Source organism: Ranitomeya variabilis, chromosome 2 (assembly GCF_051348905.1).
Source record: "Ranitomeya variabilis isolate aRanVar5 chromosome 2, aRanVar5.hap1, whole genome shotgun sequence".
NCBI lineage: Eukaryota > Metazoa > Chordata > Amphibia > Anura > Dendrobatidae > Ranitomeya > Ranitomeya variabilis.
The window spans coordinates 442,801,063-442,821,863 of NC_135233.1; the positions used below are offsets into that span (position 1 = coordinate 442,801,063).

The 20,801-nt window shown below is 45.7% G+C and overlaps 1 protein-coding gene across 2 annotated transcripts in view; it reads right to left on the reverse strand.

Moving 5' to 3' along the window:
- The window catches only part of LOC143806508 (uncharacterized), a 203,831-nt gene that overhangs the window by 19,638 nt on the left and 163,392 nt on the right, over nt 1-20,801 (reverse strand). For both annotated transcript variants that reach the window (XM_077287121.1, XM_077287122.1), the window contains 2 exons: nt 18,114-18,209; nt 11,392-11,481 (listed from right to left, as the gene is read on the reverse strand). In XM_077287121.1, coding sequence (XP_077143236.1) covers nt 11,392-11,481; nt 18,114-18,209 — 186 coding nt within the window. The remainder of the gene's footprint in view (nt 1-11,391; nt 11,482-18,113; nt 18,210-20,801) is intronic.

Here is a 20,801-nt window from a genome sequence, read left to right on the forward strand (position 1 = left end):
ACAGAGATTTGTATTCTCTTCTAGGGAGGGATCACTTCTCCCAAATGTGAGATCAGAGGTAGCAGATAGGTCTAGCCTATAATGTTTAAAAAATGTAGATGGAGAGGACCAAGTGGCCGCCTTACAGATTTGGTCGATGGTAGCATCTGCTCTCTCCGCCCACGACGTCGCCATGGCCCTCGTGGAGTGGGCTTTCAGACCCTGTGGAACAACCCTGCCTGCACTACTATACGCTAGAATAATGGCCTCTCTCACCCATCTAGCTATAGTTTGTTTTGAGGCTTTAAGGCCCTTCCTTGACTCCTGGAACGAAACAAATAAAGCCCTCTGTTTCCTCCAAGATTTTGTACTCTCTAAATACTGCAGGATACATCTCCTGACATCTAGGCAATGGAGTCTCTCCTCTTTCTTATTACTAGGATTGGGACAGAAAGAGGGTAGGGTTATATCCTGAGCCCTATGGAATCTCGCTACCACTTTGGGGAGATATGCCGGATCTAATTTTAATACAACCCTATCGTCCATGATTTGTGTGTAAGGGGGTCAGCTGACAATGTGTGTAAATCCCCCACCCTACGGGCCGATGTAAGTGCCACTAACAAAGCTGTTTTTAATGTTAGTATTTTATCTGATGTTGTATTTAACGGCTCAAAGGGGCTTTCTGTCAGGGCTGTTAACACTAAATTCAGATCCCATGGTGGAGGAGTAGGGGATGGAACAGAGTCAGCTCTACTACAGGCTCGGATAAACCTCACCACCCACCTATTGCTTGCCAGGTCACGGTTGAATAAAGCTGCTAAGGCTGAAATGTGTACTTTGAGGGTACTAACAGCTAACCCCAGATCTAAGCCCTTTTGCAGGAACTCCAGTATTGCCACTATCGGGACCTCCCCTTCCCGTATTGGCCCTGAGCTGGAGAGGAATTTCTTCCATATTCTCCCATAGATCTTGCTCGTTACTGGTTTTCTGCTGCTGAGCAAGGTGGATATTAACCCAGCTGAGAACCTTTCTTTCTCTAGTAACGACCGCTCAAATGCCAGGCTGTCAAATGAAGCCCGGAGTTCTGCGGGTGGTTGAAGGGACCCTGCGTTAGAAGGTCCTGGTCTTCCGGGAGAACCCACGGGTCCGTCACTGACATCACTCTCAGCCAGTAAAACCATGGTCTTTTCAGCCAGAAGGGCGCTATCGCAATTACCCTGGCCTTGTCCTCTCTGATCTTCCTCAGAACTGCTGGAACTAGACATATCGGTGGGAAGGCATACAGGAGTCCTGACGTCCATTCTATACTGAAGGCGTCTACTGCCAACGGCCTGTCTGCTGGGTTCAGGGAGCAGAATCTTTGAACTTTCTTGTTGGCTTTTGAGGCAAAGAGGTCTACCCTGGGTCTTCCCCACATGTGTACTATCTGTTGAAAAACGGACTTTTTTAGGGACCATTCCCCTTGCCTCAAGTGGTTCCTGCTTAAAAAGTCTGCCTTTATATTGTCCACACCTCGAATATGCAGGGCCGATAATGACAGGAAATGCCTTTCGGCTAGAGACATGAGTCTTCTGGTTATGTGCATCAGTGACCGAGAACGGGTGCCCCCCTGGTGGTTCATGTATGCGACCGCTGTCCGGTTGTCCAATAGGACCCTCACATGATGCCCTGTCAAATGTGGAAGTAATCTCTCTAGCGCCTTTTCTATTGATAGGAGTTCCCACTCGTTTGAGGATAGGTTTTTCTCCTCTTGAGCCCAGGGATCTTGGACCCACAGTGTGTCTGAGTGAGCTCCCCACCCCCATGGACTGGCGTCCATTGTGATCACTTTGGAGGCTGTGTATGTCCAGGGGACTCCTCTCGGAGATGACTCTATCTGTAACCACCATCTGAGAGATTGGAGCACAGAGAGTGGGAGAGTGAGCTTCTGCTCTAGCTGCCCCTGAAGTTCCAGGTCGTTCTGCAGCACACACCATTGCAGTTCTCTTGCATGGAACTGGGCCCATTTTACTGCCGGTATGCAGGAGGTTAGGGACCCCAATACTGACATGGCCCTTCTTAAAGTCATCTCTAGCTTTGTTAATGTTGTCATAATCATCTGTTTGATTTTTTCCTCTTTTTCTTCTGGGAGGCGACACTCCTGTGCCATGGAGTCTACCGTTATCCCCAGGAAATTCTGGACCATAGCTGGCTCTAGTTTTTGTTTCTTTAGGTTTAGTTGCCATCCCAGTGTCTGCAGAGTGTCCATCACTATCCTGACCTGCCCCTGACAGTGAGAAAAGTTCTTCCCCACTATCAGGAAGTCGTCCAAGTAGGGTATTATCAGAGTGTCTTTCTCTCTGAGATGTGCTGTGACCTCTGCAATCAGCTTTGTAAATACCCGTGGGGCTGTTGCTATCCCAAAGGGCAGAGCCCTGTACTGAAAGTGACGCAACTGGGACCCCATCTGAACTGCCACTCTGAGAAACTGACGATCTTGTTGTCTGATTGGGACGTGATAATAAGCGTCCTTGAGGTCGAGGACGGACATATAACACTGGGGATATAGAAGTTTCACCGCTGATTTTATGGTTTCCATCTTGAATGATGGTATTAAAAGAAATTTGTTGAGGCCTTTTAAATTTATTATTGTCCTCCAAGAATTGTCCGTTTTTTTATGAGAAAAAGGGAGGAATAAAATCCTTCCCTCCTTTCCTCTATTGGAACTTCTTCCAAGACGTGCTTGTCTAGGAGTGATGTTACTTCTCCTTCCAGACTATCTTGTTTCTCTTGGGAGGACTGTACCGGGTTCTGCATATATCTTCTTGGAGGCCAGTGGTGGAATTTTAGTTTTAGGCCTGATCCTACGATCTGCCGGATCCATATGCTGGATGAGATCCTCTCCCAGGCTGGAAGGAAGTGAGAGAGCCTCCCTCCCACCTGAGAAGGACCGTCACTGGGAGGGTTTTTTGGTGTCTCTGGGGGACTTGCCAAAATAGAAGCCCTTTCCTCCCCTGGGTCGCTTGTCCAGGTTGCTCCTGTCTCGGTCTCTGTACTGCTGCGGAATTTTTGGCCTCTCCGAAAGGAGCGACGAAAGGGCTGAAACGGCTGTTTTGGAAAGTTTTTCTTTTTATCACCGGCTTTCTCCAATACCTCGTCTAATGCCGGTCCGAACAGGAAGTTCCCCTCACAAGGCAAAGAGCAAAGCTTCATCTTCGCCTGTATCTCCTGGCCAGCATTTAAGCCATACGGCACGGCGTCCTGTGTTGGCTAACGCTGCTGACTTTGCTGCCAGTCTAGCCGAGTCTGCTGATGCTTCAGCTAGAAACACTGCCGCTGCTCTCATGGTTGGTATGTATTGCCTCTAGGATAGCTTCCCTGGGAACTTTTTGTTCTACCTGTTCCTCCAGGTTGTCTATCCAGATTTTAAGGGATCTGGCTACACAAGTGGCCGCGATAGCTGGCCTTAGTGCTCCTGCTGAGGCTTCCCATGCTGTCTTCAGGGAACTGTCCACCTTCCTATCCAGAGGTTCTTTTAGAGAACCTAGGTCCTCGAATGGCAGGGTGGATTTCCTGGCAACTTTTAAGACCGCCACATCAATTTTTGGGGCTCTGTCCCAAGATGAGGTTGCCTCCTCTTCAAAAGGATACCTTCTTTTTAGGGAGGTGATTTGGGGCCGTATCTGAATCCTGCTCTGACCCCGAGGAATCTCTTTGGGATCCTACTGAAGGGCTGGATCTGTCCCTAGATCTGGCCTCTGTGTCAGCTGTCTGTAATGCTTTTACGGACCTAGAGACTTCGGACTGGATCAGAGATCTTAAAGGAGGGTGTTTCCTCCGCCACAGTCTGGTGGATACACTCCTGACACAGTCTTTTACCCCAAGATGTCATTAAAGGCTTTTTACATAAGGGACATTCTTTATTTTTAGTTTTCGCCTTATACTTTTTGGGGACCTCCTATACTCCACCCCCCAATGTATGTAAGAAAAGAGGGGAGAGAGGAGATAAGAGAAAAGAACAGACATTAGCGTGCTGGACTTTCTCGCAGTTCACTCACCACTCGGACGCTTTCAAAGTACGGGTACCGGATCCGGAGGTTGATTGGTTTTCTCCGTGTCTACCAATGAGACTAAGGTATGCTGTATGCTGTCCGAGCGGCTTCTGCTGCTGCCATGGCGGATCTGGCTCTTTTCGCTTGAGCGAGACCACCTCTCCTGCACCTCTTGCTGTGGCATCAAATGCTCTGGTGAAAAGCTCTCCATTATACACACCACCACGTAACAAGAGCAGTCACCTTCAACCTGACCTGGTTTAGTGACACAGGGCTGCCCAAATCCACCCGACCCGGGCCCCGGCATCCTCTTCTGTCTTCATCAGAAGTCTTCCATCTTGAGGGTTCCCCGTCAAGGACAGGAAACCAACTGATGTGGAGAGAGGAGCTGCCCCTTTTATCTTGAAGGTTTCCTGTCCTTGATGGGCGGATCCCCTCTCTCGTGGTGCCGTCATGTATGATGGAAAAAAAATGTTCTTGCTTAGATATTCATATTGATGTCATTTTTAGATTTTTTTTAATTTGTTACTGATATGGGTGAAAATGTAAAAAAAAACTATACGTAAAATGTGTCTATTATTCCACTTTTGTATAATGTAGAAAAAAGCACCACTGTAATAATGCACACCACGTCATATGTACACAAAATACAAAAGAGGCTTTTATTGATACAACACGCATGGGTTAAAACATAACTAAAAATGCAACACAGCAGAGAACCTGGTCCATTAGAAATGAAATCCACATGACAATTAATGCATAATAAAATACCTAAACATGGCCTATACAACTACTGGCTCATGGGACTGCTAATCTGAACTTTATAACCCATCACATGAGTATGACTCTAACAGCCAGTAGTTGTATAGGCCATGTTTAGGTATTTTATTATGCATTAAATGACATATGACATATGACGTGGTGTGCATTATTACAGTGGTGCTTTTTTCTACATTATAAAATTCGATATTCACCATTGTCAGCACCCCGTTTTGATTTTGATTTATAATCATGTTATGGTAGTGCGCCAGGTGCTTTTCTTGTCTATATATTATTCCACTTTTTTGTTTAGTTTATTTTTCCTCACAAGCACAAAGAATTGCTACATTACATTTTAAATAATGTACCCCTTTTAGTGGAAATTACTTTTATATACTAGACATGTTTGGTTTTTTTCGACAGAGTGGAGCTAGAAACAGGTAAAATCTTTATTCAGTGAAGATAGATTTCCCCATTACTGAGATAAGAGATGGCAGCTGCTACTGATAAGATTCTATGCAGATAGGAAGGAGTTCTGTCTTTACCTCTTTCCTCTTTCTGTAGCAGCTGACATCTCCTATCTCAGTAATGTAAAAAAAAAAATCTGTATTCAGTGAAGAAAGATTATCTATTTATCTAGGAATTAAGAATTTTGATAATGACTGATCAGTTCTGAGAAAGAAGCAGATTTCTCTGATAAGATATAATACAAAGTTGCTTATTTTCATGTGTATTATTGATTTGTGAAATAAAAATTAAAACGCCAGTTAATCTTTCAGTCTCCCTGTGCATGCTTTCTCTCCCTGCTCCTCAGTTCTTCCACTCCCTCTCCATAGAGTATATGGCGCTCTGTCAAATAACACCTGTAGTCCATCTTCTCTAAGCAAGACTAATTTGGGCTAATTTTTCAGAATGGATGACAAGTTTAGGAGGAGGGGGGAGACTAAGAAATTGCTGATAAGTTGGGAAGGAAGCTGATAAGATATATTACAAAGTTTCTTATATTTGCCTGTGTTATTGATTTATGTTTATCAAAAGTATAGTTCTTTTTAACAACTTAGCCAAAATTATCTAATACAGAGGGGCAATTACTTTTTCCTACACAAGATTATTGCAGGGTTTCCCAGCCTTTTCGACCATTGAACACCCATGTGGAATAAATTTACTTTTTCGCACGTTACTAAATAATTTTTTTATAAGTGGCCAAAAACACCTAAAAACACAATCACTATTGAGTTTTACCAACAAGATCTTACTTTTTCTCTTCGCCACGACAGCACCCACTGAGAGAGGGGATCCGCCCCTAGGAACAGGAAACCCTACGGAGAGATAAAAGGGGCGGTCCCCCTCGCTCCCACAGTTTTGGTTTCCTGTTCCTATGGGAAATCCACGGAGAAGAGGATGCCTAGCCTGGATGCCGCTTGCGCAGTTTACCTGTGAGGACGGCAAGGGCTCCAGAGCTGGAGGCAGCGTCGGGGGTCCTGGTGTCAGCTTCCCCCCTCTGCTGGCAGACGCCGTGAGGCCGGAGCTGGAAAGTGGCTGGCTCACAGGAATTCATCCGGGACGTCTGCGGGGAGTTAGCGCTGTGGTTTGGTGAGCGCTGCGCCGTCCTCGGCAAGCGCTCATACGGCGTGGAGCCCCAGTATGTTCCCCCGGAAGTATAGCAAAAACTTCCGGGGTGATGGAGGAGACGGCGCCCGCGCTGGTGCCGGTGACAGCGCGGGCACATGGAATATGGCCGCGACCCGGAAGTGGTTAGCACTTCCGGGTTCAACAGGAAGAAGATGGCGGCCCCCATGTGAAAAGGACGCCGGCAGTAACGCTCCGGCGTCCAATATGGATTCGGCACAGGACCCTGCGATGTCTTCTATTGAGGCCACCGCAACTACTCCTCGCAGCCATGCCAGCAGCAGCAGCCGCTCCAAGCGGAGCGGATCTTCTAAGAAGAACAAGCCTCTGCAGTCTCCTCCTCGTCAGCCGGTACCTTCACAGGCGCTTCACTGGGGTGAGTGTACATCTACCCTATTAAGCTGATTGCTGTTCCCTCTCCTCTAACACTCTAGGCAAAATGTACTGAAAAAACGAAACACAAACAGTGTGCGATATGTCTTCAGCCCCTTCCGGATAGTTACAAAAAGAAACTTTGTAAACCATGTATTGATTCCACCTTACGGGAGGAGGCCTCGGTTAAATCAGAGGACATTAGAGTGTTGATTAGAGAAGAACTACAAGCCCTGCATAGTTCGGGAAAAGAAACGCGTACTAAGGGGACAAGAGAATATGTTTCACCCATATCTGACCAGTCTTCCGAATTAGAGAATGCAGATTCGGATATTTCCAGAGAATATGTTTCCTCGGATGAGGATCAGGATACGTGCTTCCCCACCGATAGTATAGATAACCTGGTGAAATCCGTCTGTAACACTATGGGCATCGAGGATTCTAAGACCCCTAAAACACAGCAGGACATAATGTTCGCTGGGCTGTCCGAACGGAAAAGACCCTCCTTTCCGGTGATAGCAGCAGTTAAAAATTTAATTAAAAAAGAGTGGGAAAACCAGGGGCAGAAGGGATTACCACCATCTTCAAAGAGACGTTATCCTTTTAATGATGAGGAATTCTCGACTTGGTCAAAAGCCCCAAAAGTAGACGCAGCAGTGGCTTCCACATCCAAAAAATCCCTGCTACCTGTGGAGGATTCAGGTTCACTACAAGATCCTCTGGACCGCAAAGCCGACTCTCTCCTTAAAAGAGCGTGGGAATCTTGTGCGGGAGCCCTAAAACCGGCTGTGTCGGCTACATGCACCGCTAGGTCCATGTTAGTCTGGTTAAGTGACTTGGAAGAAGGACTTAAAAACGGTCTCTCTAGAGACAAGTTGAGAGCCTCAATACCTTTGATTAGGGGTGCTACAGCCTTCCTGGCAGACTCATCTGCTGACTCAATACGTTTGGCGGCCAAGTCGGCGGGGCTGACTAATGCAGCACGTAGGGCCCTGTGGCTTAAGGGTTGGAAAGGCGATCCCCAGACAAAATCCAAATTATGTGGCCTTCCATGTCAGGGTGAGTACCTATTTGGTACTAAGCTCGACGAGATCCTAACTAAAGCAGGAGAGAGGAAAAAGGGCTTCCCTAATAATAATAATTACCTTCCATCTTATAGGAGGGCGTTCCGAAAGCCCGTGTTTAACAAAAGGAAGGATTTCAAGAACCAAGATCGCTGGGCCACTAGAGACACCAGACAGAGAGGAGCCTTTTTTGGGAAGCGCCCTTTCAAAACTGAGGAAAAACCCCGCTAGAACAGATCTGCCTGTCGGAGGTAGATTGTCTTCCTTCTCAGATCAATGGCAGAAAATAACTTCGAATGTTTGGGCAAATAGTATCATCACCTTCGGCCTAAAACTAAAATTCTCCCGAGTCCCGCCGGACTCATTTCTATTGACTTCTTTAAAAACCCAGTTACAACAGGAGGCTTTGGAGCAGGAGGTAATGAATCTTCTAGCCAAAGGAGTTTTGGTGGAAGTTCCATTTCTTCAGCAAAAAAAGGGATTCTATTCCCCTCTATTTTTAATCCCAAAGCCAGATGGATCATTCAGAACCATATTGAACCTTAAAAAATTGAACACCTTCTTACAGAATCAAACCTTTAAAATGGAGTCTATCCGATCCACCATAAAACTGTTGTCTCCCCATTGCTTTATGACGGTACTCGATCTAAAAGATGCGTATTACCATCTGCCAATTTTTATAGAACATCAACAATATCTCCGCGTGGCGGTTGTGTTGAATGGATGTATACGACACTTTCAGTATACAGCAATGCCCTTTGGACTATCAATAGCTCCAAGGGTATTCACTAAGTTAATGTCGGAAGTAATGTCATACCTAGGGGTAAGAGATACCCTCATAATTCCGTACCTTGATGATCTTTTAGTAGTAGGAAGTTCCCCTTCACAATGTCACCAACGATTGTGTGATATGGTTTCGTCCCTGCAAAGGCTAGGATGGTTGGTAAATTGGGAAAAATCTAGACTCCTTCCAACTACTCGACAAAAATTCTTGGGAATTATAATAGACTCTATAAGCCAAAAATGTTTCCTACCACAATCCAAGCAATTGACAATAAGAAATAAGGTACAGTCGGTAATAGATAAACCTCTAATATCTTTAAGACAAGGCATGTCCCTCCTTGGCTCCTTCACGTCATGCATCCCAGCAGTACCATGGGCCCAATTTCATTCAAGGTGTTTACAATATGCAATTTTACATGAGGAAATAAAATTACAAGGTCATCTAGACGGTAAAATTTCCCTTTCTGAAGACGTAATTAAATCTCTATCCTGGTGGCTAGAACCAGATCACTTGGTTAGTGGGGTCCCATGGGTAGTTAAACCCTCAAACACAATATTCACGGATGCCAGTCCTAGTGGTTGGGGAGCACATTTGAGAGATCAGGTAGCCCAAGGTCTATGGTCGGTTACGGAGTCAGACGACTCATCTAATATAAGAGAGCTGAAGGCTATACATCACGCTCTATGTGAATTCCTTCCGCAGCTACACGGAACACATACAAGGATTCTGTCAGATAACATGACATCAGTAGCGTATATCAATCATCAAGGAGGAACAAGATCAGGAACACTCATGTCTATAGCCGAAGACATCCTAACTATAGCCGAGGAACATGTACTGTCTCTATCGGCACCACATGTCAGAGGAGTGGACAATTCAAAAGCGGACTTCCTCAGTCGTCATACCCTCCACCAAGGGGAGTGGGTTTTAAATCATCGTATCTTCAAAATGATAACCATGAAATGGGGTTTACCAGAGATAGATCTCTTCGCTACAAGAAACAACAGGCAATTAAAAAGGTTCGCTTCAATGTTCCAATCCGACAAACCCGATTTTCTCGATGCTCTCCAGGTACCATGGACATTTCAGAAAGCGTATGCCTTTCCTCCTCTGATACTTCTACCAACAGTAATCAGGAAGATAAGAGAGGACAAAGCCAATATAATCCTGATTGCCCCATTTTGGCCAAAGAGACCATGGTTCTCCCTGCTCAGAGCTATGTCCATCTCAGATCCGTGGATTCTCCCAGAGGATCAGGATCTTCTCTTCCAGGGACCCTTCAACCACCCTCATGTGAAGGGGCTACGGTTGACAGCCTGGAATTTGAGAGGCAATTGTTGAAACTAAGGGGTTTCTCTGATCAAGTGATTAATACTCTATTATTAAGTAGGAAAAGATCCACTACTTCTATATATGTGAGAGTATGGAGAAAGTTTCTAAGTCTTTATCCATTGGCCTTGTCAAAAGAAATTCCTATTTTTAACATTTTAGAATTTCTCCAGAGAGGACGTGACTTAGGTCTTTCAGTTAATACCTTAAAAGTGCAAGTCTCTGCTCTAGGGGCATTGTATAGTCACAATGTAGCGGGTGATAGGTGGATAGCTAGATTTATTTCAGCCTGCCAGAGGTCAGAACCAGTTCAGATTCCCCGCATACCTCCTTGGGATGTTAATCTAGTCCTTGAAGCCTTAACGGGTCACCCATTTGAGCCACTACACTCAGCTCACATTAAACACGTTACTCTCAAAACTGCTCTTCTTGTCGCATTAGTATCGGCGAGAAGGGTAAGTGACATACAGGCACTTTCAGTAGATCCTCCCTTTCTGTCGATATTTCCAGATAGAATTGTCCTGAAAACAGACCCTTCCTACCTACCTAAGATGTGTACTAAATTCCATAGATCTCAAGAAATTCTTCTTCCTACTTTTTATGAAAACCCTACAAATCAGGAAGAGGAGAAATACCATACCTTAGATGTGAAAAGGGCTGTAATGACTTACTTAGACAGGACTAGCACCTGGAGGAAGAGCAGGGCTCTTTTTGTTTCCTTCCAGGGTCAGAGAAAAGGAGCTGGTGTTACAAAAGGCACATTATCTCGATGGATTCGGGAGGCGATATACCTGGCCTATTCGTCTAAAGGGGAAGATCCACCTGAGACTGTAAAGGCACATTCCACCCGGGCGATAGCATCATCCTGGGCAGAGCGAGCAGAGGTTCCGATAGAACTCATATGTAAGGCCGCAACCTGGTCGTCTCCTACTACCTTCTATAGTCACTATAGACTAGATCTATCTGCCTCCACTGACTTGTGTTTCGGTAGATCAGTTCTTAACACGATAATCCCCCCCAAATAACTATCTCTGAAAGTCTCTCAGTGGGTGCTGTCGTGGCGAAGAGAAAACACCGGATTACGTACCGGTAATGCTCTTTTATAGAGCCACGACAGCACCCCTTCACTTCCCTCCCTTATATATTAGTTTGCATATGAGCACTATTAAGGGTGATTGGTTCTTGTAAATATACGTGATTAAGTTAAGATGAAATGTTAATATAGAATGACCTACTAAAACTGTTGGGCGGTTCCTCGCAATCTCTGTAACCCAACTGTGGGAGCGAGGGGGACTGCCCCTTTTATCTCTCCGTAGGGTTTCCTGTTCCTAGGGGCGGATCCCCTCTCTCAGTGGGTGCTGTCGTGGCTCTATAAAAGAGCATTACCGGTACGTAATCCGGTGTTTCTCACGGCTACAGTGTGTCAACTTATGGTGGTACTTACCCCAATCTCTCTTTAGATTTCATGTCTATCTGTGTAGACTCCCCCTGAAAACCTCTTTCGCTGCTGACTTGTTCAAGTTTACAGTTCGGCCTGCAAGAAGAACTCAGGTTGATCTCACAAAAAAACAAAGCAGCTAAAAACAAGTAATAAGACACAATACTTCACAATACCAGTGCAGCGCCCCAGAGTCCTGGTCGTTGCAGTACTGACACTCCGCCGCTAAGGGGAGTGATGGTACGTCTGATGGCACTTAAGGAGTTCACCTGACCAGGTATCACAGTCACACTTTACACTTCACATTCTGGCCACCAGGGGGAGCAAAGGGTTCTATGTATTAGGCCACTCCTCACAATCTGGTAAAACTGGGGGCTGGATAGGAAGTTAGTCAGTGTTAAATATGCTTATTTTCACACATTTATTTAATCAAGACTATTCACCAGATGCATTACTCTTAAAGAAAAATGTCATGATATTCTCATAAAATAGGTAGTGGTTTATTGAACTGTCCACAGAAAAACCACATTGCAGTGAAACATAAAACAGATTGTCCATGTGTAGATATCAGCACTTGATACTCATCTTTCCCAAAGTTTGGATGGTAAAAGCCATCTGTCTGTGTGAAGTCTGAAGGTCATGATGGCTACCAGCTAACAGCTGTTCCTTCCTTGTCGGACATCCATGGAGAATGATGGTGAAGCAGGAGGTGACAGCCCCCATGTGACAAAAAGACCCCCACCCTCCTAAGAGCTGTGTTTATATATGTGTCCTCAGATCACGTGTTGCCCTTTATATGGAGTTGACTTATACTCTGAGATACATACACAAAAATAGCTCTTTGTAATGTCAGCAAGAAGCAATGTGCTTGGTATTGAATTGAGATTAAGAATCATTCAATTAATTAATATTTAACAGTCAGAAGCTGACTGGGTTGGATCCAGGCAACATCCTGTGGCAGAGGGTGTTGCAGGGGAAGATTCAGGGGGGCCTCTGTCAGGGGTGGGATCCTGACAGTGGCCTAGCGAACAGAACAGAACGTTACGGAGCCGCGCCTGCACTTGAATGCGGTGCATCCTAAGAAAGGAAAAGAAGCGAGGTTTATTGTGGAGAAGTGAGAAACGAGATCGCAGCAAAAAGGAGATAAAGCCAGTAGGAGTCGTGCTGTAAGATCGAGGCAACATCCTACTGAGGCGCGTAGCCGGTGGCCGGAACGCCGAGGAAGTATTAGGCTCCAAGCAATACTTCAAACAGCGGCAGGACAGTTAATTTTAGGTTGGCTGTCTCACCTAAAATCACCTAAGCAGACATAGGGGGCAATTGTGGGAGAGGGGCGACGCTAGGGTCCCGGAAGAACTCCAGGCCTACCCGTCATACGGGTGCGTCCTATCCATATCATCTGGGGGACGGAGAAGAACATCAGAACAGATACGAGTTGTGAGAAAGAACATCAGAAACAGACACAACAGTTGTGAGGACTATCCCGTGGTGCTCAGCAGGGAGGTACTACAACACACAGGCGCTAGAAGGTAGGCACTGATTTCCACCTGCAAAGGAAACTCTGGATGTGCCTTCGGACCGGCCGGTCTCAGCCAGCCCTGTTAGCAGTACTCTGGATTGAGGATCCCGAAGCCTTCAGTAAAGAGGTAAAGAGACTGCAACCCTGTGTCCTCGTTATTCATCGTGACCTGCACCACGCACCACCATCACACCCTTCATTGGATGCCCCTTAGCAGGGTCACGGACCAGGTCTAGCCACCGTGACAACCCCAGGACCGAGACAGAGAGGCCTGGTACCGAGTACCCCACGGCCCTGCGTCTGGGGGTGCTCCAATTTGGCGTCACGAACAGGATCTACTTAAGCCTGAAGAATCAGGTCATGTGTGCCTTGGAACTGTGCCTAAATTGTGCTTGAACTGTGACTTATTGCAAAGACTGTGTGTTGCTGTTTGCTGCCAAAAATGCCCGCCAAAACCGCCGCCATTACAGCGCTACGAGGAGAAGAAGAGGGGTGAGAAGTGGGCGTACACGAGCTGGAGAGCGCGAAAGACAATGGCCCCCCAGGCTGAATATTTCTGTATCCTGAGGACGTGTCCGTCAGCAGCTGAGACCCGCCTCCTGATCTTCTATGGCGGGCGGAGACCAAAGAAACGAAACTATGACTCAGATGAGGTGGGACTGGAGACCAGAGAAGGCCTGCAGAAAAGAATGGCCCCGCACCGACCCCCGTCACCGGAGGACTACTCCGACATGCCCTCGTTGGAGGATTTCGACCCGCGGGAGCTGTCGATGGGGCATCCCATGCCTGAACGGTCCCCAGTCTGTATGCCTCCCTCAGGGGAGTGGAGTGGCGCCGGAGGAGTTACCTCAAGCGCAGGTACTCAGTGCCGCGACTCCCGGGGAGGGCGCCTCACCTCCACACCTAACCCAGTTACCACTGCGATCACTGGCGTCCCAGTGGCCCCGCCGCCTGACCCCAAAATACCGGGGGGGCACGACATCAGGCCCTTCCCTTGGGGAGAATACAGGAACCACCTGATCGCGGAGTTCCAGCGGGAAGTGGAGCGGGAAGCGCGAGGCGAGCTGCTGGAGGGCTCCTTGCCGAAGTGGGGCGTTGTGATCGTTTACCGGCCCCAGGAGGGGAAAGGCTTCGTCCAAGAAATCGGAGCGGCCCTGAGAGTTCGCATCACCCGGGACAAGGTGGAACCCTGCCTGTGTGGAGACGGTGCCAAGTCCCTCCTGGAGCCGGGAGATGTGGTAACGTACCGCCGGCATCTCAAGGGCAGAAGTTGGTGGGCCTGGGACATGCAGTGCTGTACAGCCGTCCTGGCGGTATCCAGAACCGAGGGGGAGGAGCTTGCCGCCGAAGCGGCTGCAGCAGCCTTTGCCGCCGCCAGCATCATCCACCGGCCCACGCAGACACTCATCGCGGCGCACGACCTGGTCGTGCAGAAGGCCCAAGCCCATGGAGTGTACCTGGCACTGGGAGTAGACTTGGAGTCAAGCCTGCCTGGGCCGCAGAGGGCCATCTGTCAGGTAAAACCTGCAGAGCTACGGCCGCCAGAACCAGAGTAAGATCCTAATGCTCTGAAACTGTACATAGTTACCTGTTAGTTCCCCTGCTTTTTGCTGCTAATACCCGACCTGGGTTATTTTTAAAGGGATCCCTTCGTTTACCCGGGATCCCTATTGCTTTTTATTTTTGCTTTTATTTTCATTTTTGCTTTTGTTCCACAATGTTACAAAGACTGCCGAATCATGGACGGTGAATGGTTCACAAACTGTATTGTAAATAGTTCGCACCTTCTTAAAGGTGCCCCTTACTGGTTTTACAAGAAGGAGAGCTTTGTGAAGAGACTGTTCCTGAGTACAGCATGGAAGCTCTTGCCTTAACTGGACTTGTAGATAGAGAGAGTCTGCATTACTTCAAAGAGACTTGGTTCCCTCTTAAAGGGAACGTTCACCAGTTGCACTTAAAGTATAATGTTGCCTTAAAGAAAGTAGATGGTAATAATGTTTTACATAGGAGTAATATGTAGTTAGCTAGATAGTTATAGAGAATGTTTAATAATGTTACTAGAGAATGAGGACAGGAAAGAGTTGAAAGCCGAGTTTCAATAGAGTAAACCCGTAGGGGTTAGTTAGTGAAGTCCTCCTGAGAGCTATAGAGAGATGGCTCAGTGATCCTGTACTAAGAAAAGAGGCAGTAGGCCTGGGCAGATAGACAGGCGGTCCTGCATATGAAAAATCAGAGAGTAAAAAGAAAATGTTGCACTTAGAAGAGAAAAATAAAGAGAAAGTTAATTTATATTTTAGAGTTTTATAGTAAGCCTTTAGTGGGTTCAGCTTATACGCCCTTAAAGGAAAAGTTAAATTATTGTTCAGAATTTGTACTTAGTAGGATACCCGGCTGCGTAATAGAAGTTATTTATAGTATGTTATTTGAAATATTTAACCATGTTTTGTTTGTAATGTTCAAGAGTCCTCACCTCCCATAAAGGGAAGCACTGTTATAATTACTTGTTCATAGCATTTCAAAATTTGTATGTCTTTTGCTGACATGTATTGTTGTTTTCTTCCCAGTCCGGGAGTACTGGATTTAACCGGGGGGGGGAGTGCAGCGCCCCAGAGTCCTGGTCATTGCAGTACTGACACTCTGCCGCTAAGGGGAGTGATGGTACGTCTCATGGCACTTAAGGAGTTCACCTGACCAGGTATCACAGTCACACTTTACACTTCACATTCTGGCCACCAGGGGGAGCAAAGGGTTCTATGTATTAGGCCACTCCTCACAATCTGGTAAAACTGGGGGCTGGATAGGAAGTTAGTCAGAAGCTGACTGGGTTGGATCCAGGCAACATCCTGTGGCAGAGGGTGTTGCAGGGGAAGATTCAGGGGGGCCTCTGTCAGGGGTGGAATCCTGACAGTGGCCTAGCGAACAGAACAGAAGGTTACGGACCCGCCCCTGCACAACATTGAGGCGGCATCCTAAGAAAGGAAAAGAAGCGAGGTTTATTGTGGAGAAGTGAGAAACGAGATCGCAGCAAAAAGGAGATAAAGCCAGTAGGAGTCGTGCCGTAAGATCGAGGCAACATCCTACTGAGGCACGTAGCCGGTGGCCGGAACGCCGAGGAAGTATTAGGCTCCAAGCAATACTTCAAACAGCGGCAGGACAGTTAATTTTAGGTTGGCTGTCTCACCTAAATCACCTAAGCAGACATAGGGGGCAATTGTGGGAGAGGGGCGACGCTAGGGTCCCGGAAGAACTCCAGGCCTACCAGTCATACGGGTGCGTCCTATCCATATCATCTGGGGGACGGAGAAGAACATCAGAACAGATACGAGTTGTGAGAAAGAACATCAGAAACAGACACAACAGTTGTGAGGACTATCCCGTGGTGCTCAGCAGGGAGGTACTACAACACACAGGCGCTAGAAGGTAGGCACTGATTTCCACCTGCAAAGGAAACTCTGGATGTGCCTTCGGACCGGCCGGTCTCAGCCAGCCCTGTCAGCAGTACTCTGGATTGAGGATCCCGAAGCCTTCAGTAAAGAGGTAAAGAGACTGCAACCCTGTGTCCTCGTTATTCATCGCGACCTGCACCACGCACCACCATCACACCCTTCATTGGACGCCCCTTAGCAGGGTCACGGACCGGGTCTAGCCACCGTGACAACCCCAGGACTGAGACAGAGAGGCCCGGGACCGAGTACCCCGCGGCCCTGCGTCTGGGGGCGCTCCACCGTCATATGAGCATAGCATGGGCAGGGTATTGGCGGGAGTTGGCGAGGTCATGCCCACCCGTCAAATTTATCAGTGGCGTAACTTTCTCAAGAAATGTACATCAGCCCCCAGCTTGCGTACATTTCTGGCGATATCGCACGCTGGATATCACAAGCTCTTGATTCATTGATCAGTTCATGGAGATCAATGTACTCCAGCGAGCACTTCATTAAGACTGGCATGCGCTATGGCAGTGTTAATAAATCGCCCCAAAGTTTTTGTTTTTCCTACATTTGAGGTTTCAGCATAGATAAATAATGTTAGAGAATCATCAATACTATTTTAGTAATTAATTCTAATGAGTGACTGCAGTTTTAAGCAGTTTCATAGATTCCAATGAAAATGTATTTTCCACTCTGAACAACATCTTATAATTTGTACATAGAATTATTCATCATAGGTTGCATTAATGTGCCGTATCTTGAACTATTCTTCTGCAGTCTGCATTAAAGACCACAAGAACACAGTTATATCCCATAAAAAATCACTTTTATTAATATACCTTTAAAAACAATATATAGGCACAAGGGACAAAGGTAGGGGTAGTGGGACACCGAACCACAATACACTGTAAACACAGGGACCTGTAAAACCCCCCATAGCTGGTACACCCAACAGCACTGAGTAGTAATAGGATAACAGCCCGAAAAAATAAAAAGAATGGTAGATAAAATACGACAGGCGTGATATCAAGCACCTACATAGGTGCAAACACAATTAAATATGCACTGTACCTGGTGTATACACCAACTGGGGGGCCAGGACCTGGGGTGGGTCCTGGCCCCCCAGTTGGTGTATACACCAGGTACAGTGCATATTTAATTGTGTTTGCACCTATGTAGGTGCTTGATATCACGCCTGTCGTATTTTATCTACCATTCTTTTTATTTTTTCGGGCTGTTATCCTATTACTACTCAGTGCTGTTGGGTGTACCAGCTATGGGGGGTTTTACAGGTCCCTGTGTTTACAGTGTATTGTGGTTCGGTGTCCCACTACCCCTACCTTTGTCCCTTGTGCCTATATATTGTTTTTAAAGGTATATTAATAAAAGTGATTTTTTATGGGATATAACTGTGTTCTTGTGGTGATTTAGGATTTCTGTTGTGGCAGTTGTCCCTATTAAGTCCGTGACATACATATTTAGGAGGGTATACTTTTTACATATATTACATAGCATGATTTTCCCTATATGTATTATGTATGCTACAACTTTATGCTTTGAGTCTGCATTAAAGACCAGAGTCACTGACCCCAAGCAGCTTATCTCACTTTTTCAGTCAACGGTCACCTCTAGCAATATTTTTTTGTTTTTATAAATGATGGAAAATACATGAAAACAATACACAATACTGATAATAGTTGTTGGATTTTCAATGTTGAATTTTAGCATAAGAATCTTGCTTTACTTATGACTGCAATGTGTGGACTTGTTGCTGTACTTACCCAGAACTCTCCTTAGATTTCATGATTGTCCAAATCTCTGTTGACTCCTCCTGGATTCCTTTCTTGCAGCTGATTTGTTCAAGTTTACTGTTCAACCTGCAAGAAAAACTCAGATTGATCTCACAAAAGACAAAACAAGTCATATTGCAAATTAACTATAAACCACCATTAAAATAAAAATTAACCAGTTAAGGGTCAGTGTGCTTTTCTCCGCTTTTACATGCAATTTTATTGGCTCTAAAATTGTCCTTGTTTGGGTGTTCATATTTATGTCATTTTTAGATCTTTTTTTATTTGTTACTGATATCAGGGAAAATGTAAAAATAATAGGTAAAATGTGTCTATTATTCCACTTTTTTGTTTATTTCATTTTTTCACAAGCACAAAGAATTGCTACATTAAATAATGTACCTCTTTCAGTGGAAATTACTTTTATATACTGGACATATTTGTTGTTTTTCCGACAGGGTGGAGCTAGAAACAGAGGTAAAATCTGTTTTCAGTGAAGATAGATTTTCCCATTACTGAGATAGAAGATGGCAGCTGCTGCTGATAAGATTCTATGCAGATAGGAGTGGGGAGTTATGTCTTTAGCTATTGCCTCTTTCTGTAGCAGCTGCCATCTCCTATCTCAGTAGTGTATCAATCTTTCTTCACTATTATTATTATATATTATTATAGCGCCATTTATTCCAGGGCGCTTTACATGTGAGGAGGGGTATACATAATAAAAAGTAAAAAGTACAATAATCTTGAACAATACAAGTCACAACTGGTACAGGAGGAGAGAGGACCCTGCCTGCAAGGGCTCACAATCTACAAGGGATGGGTGAGGATACAGTAGGTGAGGATAGAGCTGGTCGTGCAGTGGTTTGGTCGATCGGTGGTTACTGCAGTTGTAGGCTTGTCGGAAGAGGTGGGTCTTCAGGTTCTTTTTGAAGGTTTCGATGGTAGGTGAGAGTCTGATATGTTGTGGTAGAGAGTTCCAGAGTAGGGGTGATGCACTAGAGAAATCTTGTATGCGATTGTGCGAAGATGAGATAAGAGGGGAATAGAGAAGGAGATCTTGTGAGGATCGGAGGTTGCGTGCAGGAAAGTACCGGGAGACGAGGTCACAGATGTATGGAGGAAACAGGTTGTGGATGGCTTTGTATGTCATGGTTAGGCTTTTGTGCTGGAGTCTCTGGGTAATGGGGAGCAAGTGAAGGGATTGACAGGGGAGAGGCTGGGGAATAGCGGGGGGACAGGTGGATTAGTCGGGCAGCTGAGTTTAGAATAGATTGGAGGGGTGAGAGAGTGTTAGAGGGGAGGCCACAGAGCAGGAGGTTACAGATACAGATTTTATCCAGGAATTGAGAATTTTGATAATGACTGATCAGTTCTGACAGAGAAAGAAGCAGATTTCTCTGATAAGATATAATACAAAGTTGCTTATTTTCATGTGTATTATTGATTTGTGAAATAAAAATTAAAACGCCAGTTACTCTTTCAGTCTCCCTGTGCATGCTTTCTCTCCCTGCTCCTCAGGCTTTCACTCCTTCTCCATAGAGTATACAGCGCTACATAACATCTTTAGGCCATATTCTCTAAGCAAGACCAATTTTGACTGACTTTTCAGAATGGATGACAAGTTTAGGAGGAGGAGGGAGACTAAGAAATGGTAGATAAGTTGGGAAGGAAGCTGGTAAGATACAGTGCCTTGCGAAAGTATTCGGCTCCCTGGAACTTTTCAACCTTTTCCCACATATCATGCTTCAAACATAAAAATACCAAATGTAAATTGTGGGTGAAGAATCAACAACAAGTGGAACACAATTGTGAAGCTGAACAAAATTTATTGGTTATTTTAATTTTTTGTGGAAATTCAAAAACTGAAAAGAGGGGGGCGTGCAATATTATTTGGACCCTTTACTTTCAGTGCAGCAAACTCACTCCAGAAGTTCATTGTGGATCTCTGAAAGATCCAATGTTGTCCTAAATGCCTAATGATGATAAATATAATCCACCTGTGTGTAATCAAGTCTCCGTATAAATGCACCTGCTCTGTGATAGTCTCATGGTTCTCTTTGAAGCACAGAGAGCATCATGAGACCAACAGGCAGGTTCGTGATACTGTTGTGGAGAAGTCTAAAGCAGGATTTGGATACAAAATGATTTCCAAAACTTTAAACATCCAATGGAGCACTGTGCAAGTGATCATATTGCAATGGAAGGAGTATCATACCACTGCAAATCTACCAAGACCCGGCCGTCCCTCTAAACTTTCATCTTAAACACGAAAAAGACTGATCAGAGATGCAGCCAAGAGGCCCATGATCACTCTGGATGAGCTGCAGAGATCTACAGCTGAGGTAAGACAGTCTGTCCATAGGGTAACAATCAGTTCTGCACTGCACAAATCTGTCCTTTATGGAAGAGTGGCAAGAAGAAAACCATTTCTCAAAGATATCCATACAAAGTGTCATTTAACGTTTGCAACAAGCCTCCTGTGAGACACACCAAACATGTGGAAGAAGGTGCTCTGGTCAGATGAAACCAAAATCGAACTTTTTGGCAACAATGCCAAACAATATATTTGGTGTAAAGGCAACACAGCTCATCACCCTGAACACACCATCCCCACTGTCAACTTGGTAGTGGCAGCATCATGGTTTGGGCCTGCTTTTCTTCAGCAAGGAGAGGGAAAAT